The 16,804-nt window shown below is 55.1% G+C and overlaps 1 protein-coding gene across 1 annotated transcript; it reads left to right on the plus strand.

Moving 5' to 3' along the window:
* The first annotated feature begins 11,517 nt into the window (after nucleotides 1–11,517).
* On the plus strand, nucleotides 11,518–15,090 carry SLC32A1 (solute carrier family 32 member 1). Its single transcript, XM_076352214.1, has 2 exons — nucleotides 11,518–12,076; nucleotides 12,938–15,090. The coding sequence occupies exons 1-2, from the start codon at nucleotides 11,699–11,701 to the stop codon at nucleotides 14,123–14,125; spliced, it is 1,566 nt and encodes a 521-aa protein (XP_076208329.1). The 5' UTR covers nucleotides 11,518–11,698; the 3' UTR covers nucleotides 14,126–15,090.
* Nucleotides 15,091–16,804: the final 1,714 nt, after the last annotated feature.

The raw sequence follows: 16,804 nt of genomic DNA on the forward strand, positions 1-16,804 counted from the left end.
GCGGTTGAGCCAGGCAGAGCCATTGGGTGAGGAGGGGATCCCTGCGGAGGGCTCTGTTGGGATGGCAGCCAGCGAGGTGTTAGAGGGAATATCAGAGGGAAATTTGGCATCAGATGACCAGAAAGGCATCCTGGTTTATAGAAAGAGTTAAACCTAGACAGACCATGGAAAGTGAGACCCTCTAGTTTAACTTTGCCTCTGGGCACCTCTGTCTCATTACCAGCTGGGAGGTGAGCTGAACCGGGCTCAAATGATTTATCCAGAGCGACAAAGCTTCAGTGACTGAAATGGGAACAAGAAAGTTTAACCTCTGCCTTTCTGCAGAAGCTGGTAGAGTCTGGGAACCCAGGTGGCCCCTTCCCCATCGGGGGTTCATACCACGTAAAGGAGTTTTTGGCAAAACAGAGCCTCCAGCTTTACCAGCCACAGACCTCTGACACAGCAAGAAGGATGTCAGCTCCTCGAGCAGGTGCCGTGCTCAGCTCTAAGTCTAACGACACCCGCAAGTCTTGAGGAACAAGTCCTGAGGATCTTTTCTACCCCATGCAATCACCAAAACATGTTTAGTTGATAAGCTAATCCTAAGATTAGGTGGTTTAGTATTAGAAGAGAGTTCCTGAATCTCAGTCGTGCACTCAGACCGCACAGCCCTCTTCTTTCCCAGGCTTGCAGTCATCTTTCACTCTGTTTTCTGACATGCTCCGTGAAGTAGTAACTTTAAGTCTCATTATTAATTTACCTCAGCCACAGTTTACATGTGTGCAGGGGGAGGTAATCACAGAGCTCCCTTCCCTGCTGTTCTTTTCCTGAGGTTTTACACTCTCCAAATTTCTTTTGTCATAAATCAAATTAACTAAATTGCTTAAGAAGTACTTTTCTATTAAAAGAAGATAGTGTTATGATGCTGAAAGGTTTACTATGAGAACTGTCTGTTTAATAGTAATACTTGGAGCTTACGGGCTGCTATCTTCTCTTCAAAGTTTAAAGGCTTTGACCATGCTTAAGAGTCCCCTGTGAAATGAATATTCTGGTACGCATTTACAGAGGTCTAAACTGAGGTACAAATGGATGTAAAGTTATAAAGGTGGCTAAAAGATTGGTCACTGTATTTGCTGAAGACCCTTAGTTCCCCGTGCAGAGCAGGAGTGGTACCTGGAGCCTTGGTGGACATTCATTGCCAGGACAATAACAGTTTGGATCAAATCAAATGCAGCTTTAATTTAGGTGTTTACACGGCGGGGTTTCAGTGTTAGCTCAGCACAAGACCCAAATCAGTGAGGCCTGGTTCTCGGGTGGGTTGACATGGTTAGACCACAGCGGCACACACCGGTAAGTCAAAGCTCTGGGTTTTGGACTTGCGGCTTTGGGTCTTTTGTACGTTGGGATCTCTGCCCTTCATTCTCTTTTATGATGGAGACATCTTTTAAGATGCTGGAGAGATGGAACAGTCAAAAAATTCCTACCCCTCCTTCCCTTCCGGGTTTCCAGCAGAACTGGAGACTCGAAGGGGTCCCTCCAGGGACCGTGCCGAGGAAACCACGCAAGCCTGGTCACCTGAGCATTAGCAGCATTCGAATAAATCCAGGGTGTGATGGACCTGTGGTCCTCTAAAAAAGGCTCTGAGAGTGAATCTGGGCCCCGTTTAGCCTTCAAGCTCTGTGGTCATTGAGAGGCTAAGAGCCTGCTGTGCAGAGCAGTTCTCGGTGTTAAGAAGCCAGGTGGCCATAGCCAGTCCTGAATCGGTTTGCCAGCCCTGTGGACATGTACAAGGTCTTGGTCCTGACCGGTTTTGGAAAGCTCCTGAGCCACACAGTGAGCCCGGCTGGTGCATTCATGGACTTTTCCATGGGACACAACGACACGCTTCACGAAGCAGCGTGTCCCCCTTTTTTTCTATCAGGAGCTACCCCAGGAAGAAAGCGGCGCGGGGGAACAGCAAATCAGCACAGCAAGATTCCCCAGCATTTGAGCCTGCAGTGTCGGGTAAGATGGAAGAGCAGCAGCACGGGAGGGTAAAGCCCCCTCCAAAACCTACGGTGTGTCCTGAACGGACGGACCGCACTGGGTTGGGCCGCTGGTGTGCTCAGCGGAGGGGTGGCAGTGGCCTCACTGGCACCACGAGCACCTCTGAGCCTTGGGCAGCCGCCCTGTGCTGCCGCCCTCTGCGCACTAGCAAGGATGGAGAGAGCGAGCAGAAATGCTGCTTTAGTGCACAGAAAGTACTCCAGGGTACTGTGCGATCGCTGCTTCGGTGGGTTGTTTGCTGGGATGGGTTTTTAAGGCTAGAATAGGGTCAATGCAATAAAAAGAAAATGCAAAAAAACCCAAACCAAATAATATTTTTTTTTTAAAAAGAAGGGTTTTGGGGCTGGAAGAGCAGGGCATTTAAAAAGGAATCAGAGCCAATGGCTAAAGCATAAAGTGGATGCTCCTGTGACAAAGGCACAGGCTCGGGATTCAGACGTTATTAGTGTGATGTCTGGTGTCGGGAGAAAAAAATTTCTGTTTGTACTAGTAATTTAGGCCAAAACGTATATATGTAACAAAGTGCTTAACAGTTTTCTGTAGGGGGTGATGTGGGAGTTAGATGCTTATGTACCCGTTGTACCTGTCTCTTCATGCCTCCATTTATCGTGCCTGAAAAGCAGAATAATAGTGCTTCCCACCCATGCAGTAGCGCCGGGAGCACGATGCAGCCGTCCCTGTGAAAAGCCCGGGCACCGCTGGGGTGGTGGCCGTAAAAACACCCCTGGGCAGAGCGAGCGCGGGACGGGGGCCAGGGAGCTGAGATTCAGCATCCCCCGGGTGTGAGTTCTTGGTTTCTCAGCTTTCTCGACGGTAATAGGAGCGTTTTTGCCCGGTTTTGCAGGTGCAAGGAGGTACATGTCATGATGAATACACATATACATGTGTATGCATATTTTTATATCTATACACACATATATGATATTTTTGAATGGGGGGAGGGTGCCAAGCACTATTATTTGTAAGTGTTTTTTTAATCCCGCTTGTCTTCCCCTCTTAATTCAAAGGCTTAAGCTAAATTCATGGAAGGGCACAAAAGCTGTCCCCATAACACACGTTAACCAGATACCCTCAGGCTCCTGGCAGCAGCCGAGCAGACCCCTGGGCGAGGACCACCCTGGCTGCACTGGGCTGGCTGCACCTTGCACGCTCCTGGGCCCATTTCGGCCTCTCCCCGGTGCGGAGCAGCTCGCCGGGGAGCCTGACAGCGAACCTCCCGTGGGGTTTTCGGCAGCGGTAACAGGTGAAATTTCTATTTTGCTGAAATATTTGCTGTGGGTCAATGCAAGGTGCACAGCTGAAGTATATGCTGCTGTGTCACGAAAAATACATCCTCTGTTACAGCTGTGATTTCCAGCTCATGGTCTGTTCCCTTCTTATTGTCTTCTGGCAAGGGATAATTTCAGTCACGTCCCAATATCTGTTTTCTTTCTGTACATTACACTAGATGAAAGAAGAAAAGCCTCTCTGCAGTGGTCTGGTCTTCTGCATGTGGGGTTGATGCTGAGAACCCCTGGTGCTGGCTGGACTCCTTCGGTGCCTCTGGACAGGGAATGCTCCTGCAGCGCAGCTTGCTGCTCGCCTGCCCGTAAGGACAATAAATATTACCCTGTCCCAGTTTTCCTAATCTGAAGTGCTGAGAGGAAAGCTTTCCAGGTCAGGGTATTTGATAAACTATATAGAAATGCTACATTTAGACCGTAATGAATATGTGCTGTCCCTGTGGCCGGATCCGGAGTCAGCACGGAGGAGCTGTCTGCAGCGTGAGATGACCTGCTGCTCCGTTGTACCAAGGATTAGACACTTGGCAGAGGCAGGATGCAACAGTGAATTAAGACACCGTGATTAGGTGATCTCTTTGAGCCATGTAAGAAGTAAGTAGGTTCTCTATTGCTTGCGTTAGACATGAGTAAACTGTATTTCCTTGCATTTACCCTCAGTTACACCGTTAGTCCCAGGAAGGCTGGTTCTGCCCGATTCTGAGTCCCCTTTTGGCTGCAGAAAGCCCGGCGCTCTCACCCTCCTTGGGCTGTAGCGTGTTTTCCCAGTGCTGGGCATTGCAGTGCTCACACTGGTACGTGTGGGATGAAAGAGAACGTGTGTGGAGCCTTTCTGCAAAAAAGACGGGTGGGTTTTTTTGGCTTTTCTTTTTTTTTTTTAGAGCAGGACTCTGCCCGCACTGCAGAGCGAAGGAAGCAGAGTCCAGCGCAGCGTCCAGTCCTCGCCCACGAGCACCGGTATCTCAGTAGCTAGCAGTGGGCATGCAGAGGACTCGCAAACACCAGCACGAGGCGAGGTTTTCTGTCTCATCCTCTCCAGCAGCACATGCAGCGGCACTGGAAGTGTTGCTGTGGGCTGAGCTGTCTTTCCCTTTGGATCGAGCAGTGATGCACCTCACTTTGCCCTTTGGTTTTCCTTATGACATGGTAATAGCCTCATGTGGCATTTTTCTCGGCTTGGATTTTGACTGTATACTTTATGTGGCTTTTGTTTTTGGCCTCTGGCAAAAAAAACCACCCCAAACTAATTGATGTAATCAGCACGCAGAGGCTGCACATCCAAATCCTGCCTCTGCAAATAGCAGCCTCCATGCAAGAGGCTCCACAGAGAGATGCAGGGGCTGGGTTCAGAGACCCGACTGCAATTTTGCCGATAGCACCAGACCCTGGCTTAGGCGTACCCTGTTTGTGTCAAAATATTGAGCGAGGTCCTGTTAAAGGAAGATACACAAGCCTGCGCCTGCTGCCTCCCCTTGTTAGCCTTGGCTGAACTGCCAGGAATATCACAAAGTGGGGCCAGGTTTTCCCAATGTGCTGGTCTTGGCTTTTGGATGGGGCTGGGAGATGTTTGCAAGAGCTGTGAGCAACTGTCTGTGTCATCGACCTGCCTTTATCAGAAATAGACACAAAATGGAGACGGAAAATGGACGGATGGGGGATGGAGCTGGCTGAGATTGAGCCCTCCTGACAAGAAACACCCCAAAGGCGAGCTGGCTGCTGGTGCCGTCCCTTTGCTCTGAGAGGCCCTTCCTCACAGCCTGCTCCCATTAAAAAAATTAAGAAAAAATAATGAAAAAAAAAAAGAGAAAAAAACATAAGAAAAAAATAGAGATGATATAAAAAATTCTCCAGTACTGGGGCATGCTCTGACCACGGGCTTCTTAGGGAGAAATTTCCTGTACAGACCATTCACCGTTCATTACAGCAGCTTTTATTCCGTGCTTTGAAGCACCATTTACCAGCCAGGGTACGACCAGGTATGGGACCAGGAGGAGGCAGGTCAGATCCAGGCAGCAGTTGCTGGGTCCGGAGGCTGCTGTGCGAGGAGCTGAGCGCTCCGCAGGGAGCAGGGCCGGGGTCAGCAGAGCAAGTAAGGGACATCGTAAGCATTTGCCCCTTGACCGAGCCGAGCGTCCAAACACACGTCCTCCCAGGCAGGCTCCTCGCTCCTGCTCTGCCCGGGAATACGCCGGGCTGGGCTGGGTGAGACAGGCACGGATGCTGCCTGTGCGGTCACCGCTGGCTAGCTTATAGCTATAGGTAATGCTCAGTTCTCTGCAGCTTGCGCTTTCATTGCAAGTTGACCCCAATTTAGTTTGAAATCACAAAGAAAAAGAAAAACCAACAAAAAATAACTTTATGCTGGAGGGAAACAGCCAGTCTAGGACTGGGGAGCACGATAATCTAATTTTGAAAAACAGCACTTAGACTCTACAACTGTAGCAGGAGAGAAGGGCTTTTTATTTGCAAGTTGACCTTAAAAAGCTTGGCATGTATGAAGTATGCACTTTCCTTCCCTAGTCCATAATAATTTCCTATGAAATACAAGAGCATGTACATATATGCATATTTAATTTGACAGTGATGAAGCTTTATATATTAAGTCAATGAAAATGCTGTTAAGCTCGTGGGAACAATACCACTTGCGTAGTGAGCTGGAATTTGGGATGGCAAGTAACTAATGGCTATCACTTAATTTTTATGTCAACAGTAAAGACAAACTGTGAGTTAAATTTAATTCCAAGTTATTGGAAGTATCTTTGAGAACATGTCATGGTCAAATAGCAAATGAATTTTTAGTTTCTAGATGATAATGGTTTATCAGAGCTCTTCCCTTCTGGGAAATGAAAATCATAGAAATTCATGTACAAACTGTCTCCCAAATTACAGATCAGAAGTCATCTATTTTAGGAATAGTGAGGTTAAATCAAGAAGCCTTTGTTTAGTTTTCATGTATTCTTCAGGTGAATTTTCTTATTGCAACCCATGTTAATCTAAAATTATGATATTCCCAGCCCTTTATATGCTCTGCCTTTGTTTTATGTCTCTATAATTTAGGCAGCCATTTTGTGTTCAGGAAAAAAAAAAATCAATAAAGAGGGGACATCCATTGTGGGCTTTCTCCTGGAGACTTTGCTTTTGGATTTACTCTGCAATGGTTATCTTACTGCAGAGTATCTGTCATTCTGGCTACAGCTGTCTTTGTCTTGAACACCACACCGTGCATGAATTCAGCCTCAAGATCCAGAGCACAAACCGAACAGCAGCTTGTGCGAGAACTGGTTCTATATCCAGCGTTTTCACTTTGTACCCTAAATGCTGACGGCAAGCTCTAAACATGGGCAAGAAAGGAAAAGGTGTAACCTAAGGCAGGGATGTTTGCTGCACTATAACGGGGCTACTTTCTTGGGGCATTTTCAGGGTGCGTGCTGCAGACCGCAGTGCTTCCTCCGCTCCAAAACCCCCTCGCCCTGCACCGCGTACTGACACCGATGCCGATTCCTTCCCTACCCTCCTGAAATTCCCAGAGCTATTAACTAGGTCATGGGAGCTGGTCCCAGTCCAGCAGTTTATCTAATTGCCTTTTTATAGTATATTGTGCTACTCTTTATTATCCTGTCAGAGTTCCCCTGCACGGTGCCGGAGGGGGGACGGGGAGGCAGAGCTGGGATGAAGCTCGCTGCTGCGCAGCCACTCGTGCTCGAGAGCGGAAGATGAGCTTGTGCATCTCTGATGCTGCGGGGATGGAAACGGCCTGGGCAATAAACCCAGGAGATGCTTTTAGCAACGGCTGGGGGCAAGGTGGACCGCTTCTGACTCCTGCGATCGCATCTCTAGGTACACATGTTCATGTCCGGGAGGGGTGGCTGCTTCTCCAAGAGCAAGTGTCTGGGCTGACCTGCGTTAGGTCTGCTCTGGGCAGGCTGGTCCTTGGGCAGACGTGGCCGGGGAAGCTTCTCGGCTGGTTAGGCAGAAGGTGCCCCCCCGGCCTTCTGGTCTCTGCAGCTGGCAGCTCTGCTGACGATGCCCAGCAGCGGGTTTTAGGGGTGTGGGGAAATAGCGTGGCATAAGCAAGGAGGCTGAGCAGGAGTCAGAGGGTTACACGCCTGCATTCAGACACCCACGCTTTTCGTGAGTATTACAGAGGAGGATAAAGCTGAGCACGCAGGAATTGCAAGTCCCCTTTTTCATACGGACATGATTTGCAGCACAGTGTGTTTGAGGCAGTTCACAGCCCACCGAAGCCCCTGAGAATCAAAGCCTTTGGGGTTTGGGAGCCTGACTGGGCAGTGAACTAGGAGCGATGCTCGTCCTGCTCCCAAATAATCGCACCTTCATGCAACTCCCACTGCGCTGTGCCGCCCAGCAGCCTGGAGAGGGGTTGTCGGTGAGGGCTGTAGAAAGGCAGCCCACCCGGGGTTGGCCTTTCCTGCTTTCCTTAAACGATTTTTGAGCATGAATAGCTCTTTTCCCTCAGTTTATTAATCAGAAGACCTAGCCACAATCCCCCCGAGCCTGCTGCGCGGAGATAAGGCAGAGTCGCTCCTCTGGCTGGATCTGCCAGTGCCTGGGGAGGAGGGGGTGGGGGGGGTGGGGTGGGTGTCCGGGCGAGCTGTTCCCCGCAGGAGCAGGGCTGCACACCCCCAGCCCTGCCAGGGCTGCCCGGGGTGGGACGAGACCCTCAGCCCGCCCCGGGGAGAGGCTGCAGAGAAAGCAGTTAGTGCCAGAAACCCCCAGCGCCAGCCCCGGGCAGAGGGGAGGGCTACGGCTCGTTTGCAGGCTCGCTCTTTCCTTTTAGCTTCATCTGAAATGATTTGCAGCTCAAACGCCCCCCTGAGAGCCGCTAACCTTTGGATAAGGTTTGGCACCGTTATCCTGCTTGGGTTAACTAGGAGTTAGGGGGAGCCCAGGAGTGACGCGGCTGCCTCCATCCGTCCGTCCGTCCATCCATCCATCCATCCATCCGCCCCTCCAGCTTCCCCCCTGCTCGCTCCACTCCGGCTCCCCGGCGGAGCGGCGCGCTGCGAGCGGCGATGGGGAGAGAAGCAGAGGTAAATGCCCCGACCCTCCTCTCCATCTCTCCGGGCTTCGCCTTCCTCTCCTCCTCTGCCTCTTTCCTCTATTCCCCCCCACCCCCGCCTCTTTCTGTGTGCTTTATCCCCGCTTTTAGCCGCCGGTAGAAGTTCAGGGGGGTCTTTTTTTTCCAGCCGCTGCTGCAGAAAGTCTTTTTCTCCCTCTTCTGAAAACGGGGCAGGAGCAAGCCGCCGTCCCGGGAGCAGAGGGATCCCCGGGGAGGTGTTTCTAGCCAGGCAGCAAGGCAGGGCGCTGCGGCGGGGGGCGGCTCCGAGGTGCGCCCCACCAGCGGCGGGGGGAGGCGGCGGGTGCGGGTTCAGCTTCCCCGCGTTAGAACCGGGCGTGGGATTACCGAGTGGGCGTAGAGGCACCCCCGGCACCCCCCACTCCCCAGCTCCTTCCTCGGACCCCCTGCAGCCCCTGAACTCCTCGGTGTCCCCGCGCATCCCCCCGGCATCCCCGCGCATCCCCTGCATCTCCTGCACCCCCCGGTTTCCTATTCGCCTCGGTGTCCGCCAAGGCTCGGCCGGCAGCCGGTGCTTCGCCGGGGGTGTTAGGGTGAGGGGTCCCTCGGGCGAGGAGGGGGCACTGCCGCATCCAGCAGCGGAAAAAAAGATCCCCCCCCGCCCCCAGGGCATCCCCGCCCGGAGAAACGGTCCGAGTCCGCAGGGTCCCACGGCCCCCGCAGGGGAGCCCCTGCCTGGGGGCACGCCTCCCCGCGCCGGCCCGGCGAAGCTGGGCTTCTTGTCAACCTCCCTGTAGTTTTGGAGGGGTTTTTTGTTGTTGGTTTCGTTTTGTGAGGCTTTTTTATTTTTTTATTTTTTTTTTTTTTTATTTGGGGGGTGGGGGGGATGCGGCGCGGTGCCCCGGCGGGGCCGCGCTGGGACTGCCCGGGGGCTGCGGCTGTGCCCCGCCGGCTCCCAGCCGGGGCCGGGCCGAGGTTTGGGGGTGCCGGGACAGGGGAGGGGATGTGCCAGGGCGTTTTTAGGAAATATTCACGCACCAGACAGCGGTTTGGGTGAATTTTCGTTCCTTCCTCCCTGTTGCCCCCTGCAGCCTCCAGAAACAGGTCTCCTTCACGTCTTCTTTCGCAGTGAACTTGTCTTAGGCTAAATTAAAAAAAAAAAAAAAAAAAAAAAAAAAGAAATCGTTGAATTAACCCCCCGAGGTGTTCATCGTAGCAGCCGTTTTCCAGGACCGTAAAGAGGTGAAACGGCGGCTGCGGCGGCTGCGGCAGCCGCGGGCAGCGGTGACGGCCCGAGCCCCCCGCATCCTCCTCCGGTTGATTTTAATTTTCCCCGGATAAATCCCAGCCCGTCAGGACCCCGCCGCGGCCCCGGGTGCGGGCAGGACGCTGCTAAACCCGGGGCGAAAGCGTGCCCCGCTTGGCTTTCTCGACCTATTTGTGCACTGACATGTAATAATTCCTCCGCGAAGCCAAGGATGCGCCTCGCTTAGCCGCCTTCCTCCCCTCGCAGAGGAGAGGTTGCTATTAAAAAACCCCCCATTTTTTGGGGGCCGTCTGCCGCAGCAGCATCCGCCGCGCCGGGAGCAGCGGCCGAGAGACCCCCTTAGGGGTAAAGGCCACACCGGGGATAATAGTTAATTTTTTTTTTTTTTTTTTTTGACGGATTTCGGCCGCTTTGCACCCAATTTCCTTTTGGGTTCTGGCAGGAAAAAAAAAAAAAAAAAAGGGCGTTTAAGGGTTTTTTTCCCAGGAGCCGGGGGGGATTCATTCCCCACCTCTGCTCGGTGCCGCATCCCACCTGCAACCGCAGCCCGAGCGCTCCCTCCCCGCTCCCTCAACAACGACATTCGGAAATAATTTAGGGCTGGCTTTTCCGCCCATCTGTCGTAAAAAAATGTTCTTTTTTTACCTTCCAAAGCAGCAAACGAAACACAGATTCCCACCCGCCCCTTTCAAGGAACATCTTTTTTTTTTTTTTTTTTTATAAAACAACGATTCAAACGATCTCCCCGCAGCAGAGGGGACGTGCTCTCACACACCGCCCCAAAATGCCAGCGCTCCCCCTGCCAACCCGTACGTGTCTTTGCCACAGCACAGGACAGGGATTTCTCGTTGCCGTTGTTTGCTCTGTTGGCTGCTCACCTCGGAAATATTTCAAATAAAGAAAAAATCGTAAGGCTTTAAATTACAAATAAGTACAAGCGTTTGGAAGCAAAACGAAAATATCGGTTTTTGTTTTTTTTTTTAAAGAAAGGAGAATCTCTACATTAGATCGTGGGGACCAAGAGGAGACACCTGCAGCCGAGCACCCCCGCAGGGTGCCGGTGTCCCGCAGCTGCAGGGCGGTGCCGGTGCGGTTCCCCGGGGCAGAGGCGCTGCCGCCCGGCTGCGAGCCCCGGGCGGGACCGGGGACCCGTTTCCCTCCGGTTTCGGAGCGCACAGATCATAGCGGTCGTTACAGAGCCCTAAACCCGGGTTCCCTCCTGCGCGGATCTCCACACCCCGTTGCGCTCCGCAGCTCTGGCAGGGTACGCTGCCCCCGCTGCTGCCCCCAGCCTCCAAAGGGGCCGCACGTTTTTGGGGGGAGAAAAAAGACAAGGGAAGGGGTGCGAGGAGGAAAATTCCGTTAAGAACCGGTCGAGAGCCGTTTGTCCGCCCCGTCGGTGGGGCTCTTTTGTTTCGCCGTGGGGAAGGGGCTGGCGGCCGGCCGGCCGCGGAGCGGGTGTGGGGCAGGGTGTGGGGCAGGGCGGGCAGCGCAGGGGCTGCGGAGCCGGGGGGGTCGGGGGGTGGGGGGGGGTCGGCGCTGCGGCGCTGCTGGCGGGGCCCGGCGGGCGTGGGTGGGGCGGGGGGGGGGGGAAGGCTGGGCTTGGCCGGGGAGGCTGGTACCTCCCCCAGAAATGCAGCAATTCTCTCCCCTCTCCCTCTTCTCTCCGCGAGGTGGGCGCACTGCGATGGAGACGCGCCGCGCTCTGCCAGGGGCTTGCGCTGCCCGTCTGGTGACAGCCGCCGGCTGCTGACAGCCCCCCGTCCCCCGTCCCCGCCCGACTCGCACCCCGATCCCGCCGCGGGGGCCGGCGGAGCGACGCGGAGCGGCGCGGAGACGCGCGGAGCGGGCGGCGGGGCGTGCGGGCCCGCACCTCCCCGCAGCGGTGTCATGCCCCTGGGCACCCCGGCGGGGAGCCGCTCGCACTGCGCTGGGACGCGGAGGTAGCGGCTCGGAGCAGCCCCCCGCAGCGGCCGCCGCCCCTCGCCGGGCGCTGAGGTCCCGTCCGCCGCCCCGCCGCTCCCCCGCCCCGTCGGGTCTCTCCGTCCCCGAGGGTTCCCGAGCAGCGGAGCCGGCCGGCCAGCCACCATGGCCACCCTCCTCCGCAGCAAGCTTTCCAACGTGGCCACCTCGGTGTCCAACAAGTCCCAGGCGAAGATGAGCGGCATGTTCGCCAGGATGGGCTTCCAGGCGGCCACCGACGAGGAGGCGGTGGGGTTCGCCCACTGCGACGACCTGGACATGGAGCACCGGCAAGGGCTGCAGATGGACATCCTCAAGTCCGACGGCGGCGAGGAGGGCGCCGAGCCGCCCCTGGAAGGGGACATCCACTACCAGCGGGACGGCACCGGCCCCCTGCCGCCCTCCGCCTCCAAGGAGGCGGGCGTCTGCTCGGAGCTCTCCGGGCAGGGCAAGCCCAAGATCACGGCCTGGGAGGCGGGCTGGAACGTCACCAACGCCATCCAGGTACGACCGCCGCCGCGCCGCCAGCCCCGGGCACCGGGGAGCGCTCCCCGCTCCCGGCCCCGCTCCCGGCCCCGAGCCCGGCCCCGAGCCCGGCTCGCCGGCAGCCGCGGGGTGATGGCAAACCCACTTCGGGGAAAAAAAGAAAAAAAAAAAAAAAAGAAAGAAAAAAATAGGTGAAAGATAGAGAAAAAAATAGGGGAAAAAGAGAGAGAAAAAAGAAAAAAAAAAAAAGAAAGAAAGGAAAGGAAAACCCCCAAACGCGGGTCCCTGCTTTGCCCCCCGCCCCCGGAACACGTCGCAGGGCCAGGGAGGGGCGCCGGGCCCCAAGCCCCGTCCCGCTGCGCCTCCCCGCGGGGCCGGGCCGGCGGGTGTCCCCGTCGGGCTGCCCCAGCACACGGGCCGGGGGGCAAGGGAGGCCCCCGGGGGGTGCCCGGGCCGGTGGTGGGGCTGGGCCGGCGTGGGTCGGGTCTGGCCCCTCCGGGGGTCCTCGGCTCTGGGGGTCTTGGTGCACTGAGAGGGGCTGGGGACAGAGAAGGTAGAGGTTAGGGCAAAGCCCGGGCGCCGAAACTGTGCTCGCTTGTTCTGGGTGCTCCAGGGTGAGATTATGCGGGTGTGCGTGAGTGTGCGGGTGTGATTGCACGGGTGTGACTGTGGGAGGTGGTACGTCAGAGAGAAAGAGGGAGTGTGTAATCGTGTGTGGCCATGATTGTGTGGCGTGACTGTGTGGTTGTGATGGTGTGCAACCGAGACAGCGATAGCGCACGGGACTGCGACTGCGCGACTGCGTGTGCCCGGGTACGGGTGCCTGCCTGGTCCCCTCCTTGAGATGAGCAACACGGTTTCCATTTTGTCTCTTTCTAGGGAATGTTTGTTCTGGGCCTGCCCTATGCCATCCTTCATGGTGGATACCTAGGACTCTTTTTAATAATTTTTGCTGCAGTGGTTTGCTGCTACACTGGGAAAATCCTTATTGCCTGTCTTTATGAAGAGAATGAGGATGGGGAGATAGTCAGGGTGAGAGACTCCTACGTGGACATAGCGAACGCGTGCTGCGCGCCCCGCTTCCCCACCCTCGGAGGCAGAATTGTAAACGTGGCTCAGATCATTGAACTGGTCATGACCTGCATCCTCTATGTGGTGGTCAGTGGGAATTTGATGTACAACAGCTTCCCCAACCTGCCTGTCTCCCAGAAGTCGTGGTCCATCATTGCCACGGCAGTGCTCCTGCCTTGCGCGTTCTTGAAGAACCTCAAGGCAGTCTCCAAGTTCAGCTTGCTCTGCACATTGGCCCACTTTGTGATCAACATCTTGGTGATCGCCTACTGCCTCTCCAGGGCACGTGACTGGGCCTGGGACAAAGTCAAGTTTTACATTGATGTGAAGAAGTTTCCCATCTCCATTGGCATCATTGTCTTCAGCTACACCTCTCAGATCTTTCTGCCTTCCTTGGAGGGGAACATGCAGAACCCCAAGGAGTTTCATTGCATGATGAACTGGACTCACATAGCAGCTTGCATCCTTAAGGGACTCTTTGCCTTGGTTGCCTATCTGACCTGGGCTGATGAGACCAAGGAAGTCATTACAGACAACTTGCCGTCCACCATTAGGGCAGTAGTCAACATTTTCTTGGTGGCCAAAGCCTTGCTCTCGTACCCCTTGCCGTTCTTTGCAGCTGTGGAAGTCCTGGAGCGATCCCTTTTCCAAGATGGAAACAGGGCGTTCTTCCCCAACTGCTACGGGGGTGACGGGAGGCTCAAATCCTGGGGACTCACCCTCAGATGTGCCCTGGTAGTTTTCACCCTGCTCATGGCTATCTATGTCCCACATTTTGCCCTCTTGATGGGTCTTACTGGGAGCCTCACAGGCGCAGGGCTCTGTTTCCTGCTCCCCAGTCTTTTCCACCTCAAACTCTTGTGGAGGAAGCTCTTGTGGCACCATGTCTTCTTTGATGTTGCCATTTTCGTTATAGGTGGTATATGCAGTGTCTCTGGGTTCATCCACTCTTTAGAAGGCCTCATAGAGGCCTTCAGAACCAATGCTGAAGACTAAGGAGGGGCCAGAGTCGGTTGCAGTAAGAGAATCGTATCGAACATCTGCATAGCCAAATAATTCTGCATCCCTTTAATGGAAAGAGTCATTATTTTCGTTATGTGCATCCAACAAATTCTATGTCAGAGAATCTGCAAATTAAAGGAAATGAGATGAAAGTGTTCGCCCTGCTGTCTTTTTAAATAAGCTAAGATTTAAATATATTTTTTTGTTATTTAGAATTTTTTTGAAGGAAATTATCTGGTGCCCCACCCCTATCTCCTCACTCGTTGCCTGAAGCTTGGCCCCCCACGAGTGACCTGTCAGGAAACAGTCGCAGTTTTCAATACTCCTTACAGATATGCAATTCAGTGTTTCTGGAGCTGAAACACAGGTGCCGATCCGATGGGATTGGGTTACTGCGCTCACAGACGGAAGCAAACCAGCAGCGGGTGCTGGGAGCAGGGACCTTCGTTTTACACTGTGTGAGGTGGATGTAGATGAGACCTAGATTGTACGACCAGCCCAACAAGTTCAAGCAGCGGCTGATGACCAGCGATCCAGTTACCTGCAATGTTTACACCGTAGTCACATAGATGTCAGGACTGCTTAATTCTTCCATCTGAATTCACACTGAGGAACAGCGCTTCCCATCAATTACAGTATTTTGCCTCTGGTTGAAATCGCAAACGTGGAGTCCACTTCTCGGTGACTTTTGTTTTGTTTTGTTTTAACAATTGTTATTTCTAAATTATGAAAAGTTTAAAAAAAAAATATTGTTGGATTTGACATCGTTCAGGATACAGGAACGAAACTACGACACAATTCATTCTGTGCAATCTACCAGATCCGTGGAGCTGTTTCCAATGTACGTGTGGTGTCATTGTGGTAAATAAGATGAAAAATGTATATCAGAAAAAAAAAATCTATCTTTAACATATAATGTGGTACATAAATATATCGAACAATAAAGAGAAAACATAGTCGATGAGGCTGGCCTGGTTCGTGGGGTCTCGGAGGAGCTGGGCAGGGGCAGAGGGAGGTTCATCCTCCCCGCACCCACTTGCGTCGGGGGGTACCGCACATCCTCGGTGGTAATGGAGGGGCAGCGCTGGGTTGTCACTGACAGTGGGATTAAGCTGTTTGCAAGAAGTAGGACACTTATATTTCGGGAAGGGGTCATCCTACAGTTGGGGGGGGCTGCTTTCACCCCACCCCCCCACCCCCCCATCCTCTGCCAGCTTTGCTTTACCCCGTAGTGCTCAGACCCCGGGGATGGATGGAGTCTGCAGACGTACCCCGATGTTTTTGTTCTTGTGAAGGCGGGGGGGAAAACCCTCACAAACAAACAAATGCAGCGGAGTGAGGGGGGGAATAAACGAAATAATGGGCTGGGGGTACCCCCTGGCTTGAACCAAACTCACTCTACCCTGCCCACGCGTGCGGAGCGGGGGGCTGATCCCCGCGGCGCGGATCAGCCCCACGCTCCGCACCCGCGACCGAAAACACCTCGATTTTCACCGATTTAAAAGCCACAACTAATTCGTTGTCCGCCCGTTGCCGCTGCACAGCGGGGACGGGGATGTGGGGGCAGGACACCCACCGGCAGCGCTCCCGCAGCCCGGGCACAGCAGGGGTCCCCACGGGGCTCCTCTTATTGCCCCCAAATCGTGTCGAGCCCCGGTAGGGGCTGGGGGTCCCCCTCCTGCCCGGCCCGAGCTGGCGGAGCTGCCCCCGACGGCAGCGGGCAGCTCCGCAATGCGGTACCGGCGGCGGGGGGGGGGTTGGCACAAGCCGGGGAAAGGGGCTGCGGGCAGGATGGGGGGGGTGATGCTCCTTCCCGGAGAAAACAGCATTTCGGGTGGTTTCCTGGGCAGCCTCCGTAAGGAAGGCGTAGGGGAGCTGTGGGGTTTATTCCGCGTGGGGACAGGGACGTGTGGCGGCGTGGGTGGGTGTGGGGGGCACCGTGGCAGGGCGCCTGCCCCCCGGATTAGCCGCGTTTCCCTCCTTCCCGGCCCCCTTTCCTGGGAGTATCCAGCTGTGCCCCCTCCCCATTCTCAACCTCATCCCCACCCTCATCATCTTCATCCTCACCCCCACCCCTGTCCCCATCCCGGAGCAGGTGACCGGTGATCACCCGCCCCGCCGGCAGGCACCGGCAGCCAAAGCTGCCCTCACCCCCTGCCCGCCCCCCGGCGCTGCCTGCGGGGGTGCCCGCCCGCTCGCAGCCCGGGGCCTCGCCCGACGGCGCGGCACGGCCGGGAGCCACCGCATCTCCCTGCCCGGGATGCGGGGAGACAGCCCGGCCGGTGGATCTGGGAGAGGAGCTCCTCCTTCGTGGGTGCCTGCTGTTTTTCCTTCTGCTGTGAGGTCTCTGTTCCAGCTCTGTTTCCTCCCCAGGGTGCTGAGAAGGGACCAGCACGGGAGGAGATCCAGCCCATCTTCTCCCTGCCCTGTGCAGGGCTGAGATAACCCCTCGGATTCTGGGAGTAAGTGGAGAGCTGAGGAGCCCTGGAAGGTTAACACGCTCTTCTGCCCATCCGTGGTTTGCATCTGCTTTGCACGCCGTGGTTTTAGGGTCCTTTTCTCCCCGTGCTCCCCATTCAGATTGCAGGAAGCAAATGGATGCCGCCAGGACAGCTGCCGTGCCGCAGTGGTAGCGCAGCTTGCGCGCCTCTCCTTGCGGGCAGCTGCCGGTGC

Source organism: Aptenodytes patagonicus, chromosome 14, assembly GCF_965638725.1.
Source record: "Aptenodytes patagonicus chromosome 14, bAptPat1.pri.cur, whole genome shotgun sequence".
In the NCBI taxonomy this organism is placed as follows: Eukaryota; Metazoa; Chordata; class Aves; order Sphenisciformes; family Spheniscidae; genus Aptenodytes; species Aptenodytes patagonicus.